The sequence below is a fragment of the Eleginops maclovinus genome, chromosome 5 (assembly GCF_036324505.1).
Source record: "Eleginops maclovinus isolate JMC-PN-2008 ecotype Puerto Natales chromosome 5, JC_Emac_rtc_rv5, whole genome shotgun sequence".
In the NCBI taxonomy this organism is placed as follows: domain Eukaryota; kingdom Metazoa; phylum Chordata; class Actinopteri; order Perciformes; family Eleginopidae; genus Eleginops; species Eleginops maclovinus.
The window spans coordinates 2763589-2768035 of NC_086353.1; the positions used below are offsets into that span (position 1 = coordinate 2763589).

At 46.4% G+C, this 4447-nt stretch overlaps 1 protein-coding gene across 1 annotated transcript; it reads left to right on the forward strand.

The window, feature by feature from the left end:
• The first annotated feature begins 1034 nt into the window (after nucleotides 1-1034).
• irf2bp2b (interferon regulatory factor 2 binding protein 2b) lies at nucleotides 1035-4150 on the forward strand. The gene is made up of 2 exons (XM_063884141.1): nucleotides 1035-2127; nucleotides 2946-4150. The coding sequence occupies exons 1-2, from the start codon at nucleotides 1353-1355 to the stop codon at nucleotides 3686-3688; spliced, it is 1518 nt and encodes a 505-aa protein (XP_063740211.1). The 5' UTR covers nucleotides 1035-1352; the 3' UTR covers nucleotides 3689-4150.
• The last annotated feature ends 297 nt before the right edge of the window (nucleotides 4151-4447 follow it).

Here is a 4447-nt window from a genome sequence, read left to right on the forward strand (position 1 = left end):
TCAGTTCAACTGAATTCGGTGTTGAACAGGAGGAACAGTATAGAAATACTCCGATAATTGTAAAAGCCCTGAATTCAACATTTTATTTAGGGGTAATAAGCAATACCATGTAGTAAAAACATATAATACTATTGGATGCATTGGCCAAAAGTGCTTTTCATACTGCCATAATAATAACTACTTGTTGATTTGTTTTTATATTATTAATCTGAATCTGCAAAGTAGATAGTATTTGATGTTGTCAGACAAAGTTATGTAGAACAAATTACAATATGTGTTTCTAAAAGGAGTACTGTCAAAGAGAAATACTCAAGTAAAAAACCTAAGAGTAATTTTGAGTAAATGTACGTCGTTATATTCCACTACTGGTTAGCTAACAGGAAGCTTTAGGGTGCCTTTTCTCAATGGCATCAGATATGCTAACTTTTGCACTTTTGGTTAAGATTTTGCCCATTTCTACAAAAAACCACTACTTGAAAAACTGTACGTTTATTTGTATGTTTACAAATCGACACATTTCTCAATATTTGTTCAAGAATTTTCATACTTTAATAAAAAAATGTATTTGTCAAGTTTCTCATAATGTTTATTTTTAACTGAGAATCAGAAACAGAATTGGTTTTATTACTGAGTAGGTTATACATACATATATTGGCTCTGTTGTAAATGGTACACAACTACTATTATAAAAGCTATTTGAAAGACCATTGTAACATATTAAAAATAGAGACAATATTTACACAAAATATAAATATGTAAGAAACTGAGTAAAGTTAAATATAATAAAATATGACAAATACTTTATAGGTGAAAGCTGTGCAGATTTAAAAAGAGCAGAAATGTGCAAAATGTTCAAAGCGTTGTCAGGATTTACAGAAACAACAACAAGATACTGGTTGCAAAACACCAAAGAAAAAGTCTGGTATGTTAAACGTACCTGACAATAAACCTGATTCAGGACATTTCTGTGTTTATTTTTGTCTCAGTCAAACCAGCACAGAGTGACACCTCCTCTCGCACACTTCTCACTGTGTGTAAAGCTCCGGATAAAGATAGAGAGAAACGGTGCGCATGCGCCCTGAGGGGTCTTCGAAGAAAAATCCAGTAAATAGAACCCTGGAGCACGAGAGTGTCGGCGCTGACGTCACGGCCCTACATTGAGAGAGCTCGAGCTGAATTGTAAGCACGAGCTTCAGACGGAGGCGCGCCGAGGCGAAGGACACAACTACTGCCATGAAGGTGTGACTGCTGATCTTTAAAGGAGGGAAATAAAACATTTTTTATTTCTATGTTGTGATTATTTCTTCCAACAGACCCACACTTTGGAGAGTTTTGCATCCGATTTTAACAGCATGTCCTCCGCGGCGGTTGCTGCCTCCAGAAGGCAGTCCTGCTATCTGTGTGATTTACCCCGCATGCCGTGGGCCATGATCTGGGATTTTACCGAGGCCGTGTGCCGCGGATGCGTCAACTACGAGGGTGCAGACCGGATTGAGTTTGTGATCGAGACGGCGCGGCAGCTGAAGAGAGCGCATGGTTTCCAGGATGGTAGATCCCCAGGACCGGGGAAGAACCACCACCAGCACCACCAACACGATAAGATGAACCACTCGGCTGGTGTAGGAGGAGCAGGAGACCCGGGTTCGCGTCCCCCGCAGCCGCTGGACCGCTACCCGCTGTCCGACCGGCCGCCGCGCCTCGGACCGGAGTACCAGGGTGGAGGAAGGCAAGCAAACGGCCTCCCTTTACCGAATGGCTTTCCAAAACCAGACGAGCCTCCAGAGCTGAACCGACAAAGCCCAAACCCGCGCAGGACTAGCACGGTTCCTCCCAACCTGGTGCCTTTGGTGAACGGCGGCATACCAACCATACATCCGCTGAACGGCCGCCCTCTGATGGGTCTGGCCGGGGTGCTGGCCGCGCCTGGGGAGCAGAAGGAGATGAAAGACATGAAACACAGGCCGGATAGTCTGCAGGACATGTCTGACAGCCACAAGGAGTGGATAGGCAAAGGCAAAACAGTGAGGGACCTGATGGTGCACACTTTCGACAGCAGGTTTAAGAAGGACCACGCCGCCATGCAGAGGGTTATGGCATATGAAACCAGTGCCACTTCCTCAAAAACAGGTATAGGACTATTTCTGTGTTTCTCTTTTTTTCCAGAGGTGGGAGAAGTACTTGGATGTTGTATCACAGTGTAGGAATACTCTGCTACAAGTGAAAGTCCTGCATTCAAAATGTTACTCAAGTAAATGTAGCATCACATTATACTTAAAAGTACCAAAAGTAAATGTACTCGTTATGCAGATTGGCACATTTCAGAATAATATATCATATATTTTGATTAGCATGTATGTGTTAATCAGGTGCAGCTGGTTTTAATGACTTGTATACTGCAGGGTAGCTTGTGGATTAACTCCAGGTGTAACTGAAGTCTAGAAAGTGTTTATATTTCACATCATTTATCCAAATCTGCAAAGTAACTAAAGGTATTTAAATAAATGTAGTGGAGTAAAAGTACAAAGAACCAAAACATTGTCCAGTAAAGACAACTATCTCAACATTTTAAGTAAATGTACTTATCTACTTTACACCCCTGCAGGGATAGGACTATTTCTGTGTTTTTGCTTCTCCCCAGCAGTGGGATATGTTGAATTGGCATGCTCCATTAAAAGCAGGAACCTAATAGCACTGGTATTATGTGTCAGCACATTGTACGCATGCTGCTGACATGCTGGGTAATGCCACGCTGCTGAAATGTCCTCGTTCACCTCTGTGCACGCGGAGGTCTGGCAAAGAACAGCAGCGACATAAACAAAGCTTTATTCGGTGTGTGTGTGTGGAGAGAAATTTCCTGTGTTTCATTATTCACAAAGCAGCATGCTGGAGTGTTTGTGTGTAGTGCGGTTGTGTTAACCCTCCCTCTTCCTTTTCCTCTGCCTCAGACAGGGGGAAGCACCCGCGGAGCATGAAGAGAAAAGCCTCCCCCGAGCCAGACGGTGAGGGCAGCGCCCCCAAGATGAACGGCGGTGAAGGCCAGCAGTGGCACCCCTCGCCCTCTGAGATTCTGAAGATGCCCCCAGTTTCCCATCCAGGTTTCTCCTCCGCTCCCCCCTCCACCATCTCCCCCCACTCCCGCACCACGCCACCCGAAGCCGCCACAGCCCAGAACGGCCAGTCCCCCATGGCGGCGCTCATCCTCGCCACGGATAACGCGGGCAGCACGGGCTCACCGAAGGACGGCAACCAGGTACACTCCACCACGGCGGGCGCACGGCGGAACAGCGGCAGCCCCCTGTCGCCATCCTCGGCCTCACAGAGGAGGCTGGCGCAGAGGGAGGGGTCTGTCAGTGCCAACCCCTCCGCTCTGGACCCCCATGCAGCGCCCCTGCAGAGCATCCCAGACTCTTCTGTGCCGCCGGGCAGCGTGCCGCTGTGCTGCACTCTGTGCCACGAGCGGCTCGAGGACACTCACTTCGTCCAGTGCCCGTCGGTTCCCTCACATAAGTTCTGCTTCCCCTGCTCCCGGGAGAGCATCAAGCAGCAGGGCGCCACCGGGGAGGTTTACTGCCCCAGTGGAGAGCGCTGCCCGCTGGTCGGCTCCAATGTGCCCTGGGCCTTCATGCAAGGGGAAATAGCCACCATCTTGGCCGGGGACATAAAAGTAAAAAAGGAGCGGGACCCTTGAAATTGTTTACCAGCTGTTTTTCTGGAACTCTTTTTCCCTTTTTGTAATCCGACTACGGCAACAGCAGCAGGACATACAGTAACACACACACACCCCGATAATATAACTCATCCAGCAGGCCCCAGAGAGACATGTACATATTGGACACAAGGGAAGTGTATACTTCGTTAACATGGCTGTATCATTTTTTTGATTTTTTTCTTTTTCAATACATTGTGTTTCTATATTTTTGAAGATGAAAAGGTATGTACTCTTCATAACAGGCTCCTGCCCCCCCTCACACTTGTTTCTTTGGTGTACTTTAAGTCTGGAGACAGTCCTGTCCAACATAGAATGTGACTAATCTGAGCACTTGGCAAAAAAATAAATAAAAAAAACAAAGAAAAAATGCTTCTAGCTGTACATGTATGCACTTGTTTAAGAGAAAACTTGCCAAATACAGTTTCAGACCTTGTAATAATACCTCTAGTGTCTCTGTGGTTTTGCTTATTTTCCATAATCAGTGAGCCAGGAGTTGGGTTGAGAGTCATCCTTGTGATTCAGCCATGATGCAATACCTTCCAACAGGAACAAACCGGCTTCCAGGGAAGAGTGGGTGGAAGAAAAGTTGAGGAGGGAGATAGAGGGAGGGGGTGAAGGCCGGGGTAGAAGTGTGTTGCATAAATGTTTTGTACAGTAAATCACACGTAGGCGGGCCGAGGTCGCTCGCTGCTTCGTGTCCTGCGAGAGCTGGGAGATAACGAGCGGCTAAAAATAGTC

Bases quoted from the DNA above. Each gene is read 5' to 3' on its own strand.
- irf2bp2b (XM_063884141.1), top strand. From the start codon at position 1,353: ATGTCCTCCGCGGCGGTTGCTGCCTCCAGAAGGCAGTCCTGCTATCTG. The intron at 2,128-2,945 runs GTATAGGACTAT...CCTCTGCCTCAG, and splicing joins TGCCACTTCCTCAAAAACAG to ACAGGGGGAAGCACCCGCGG.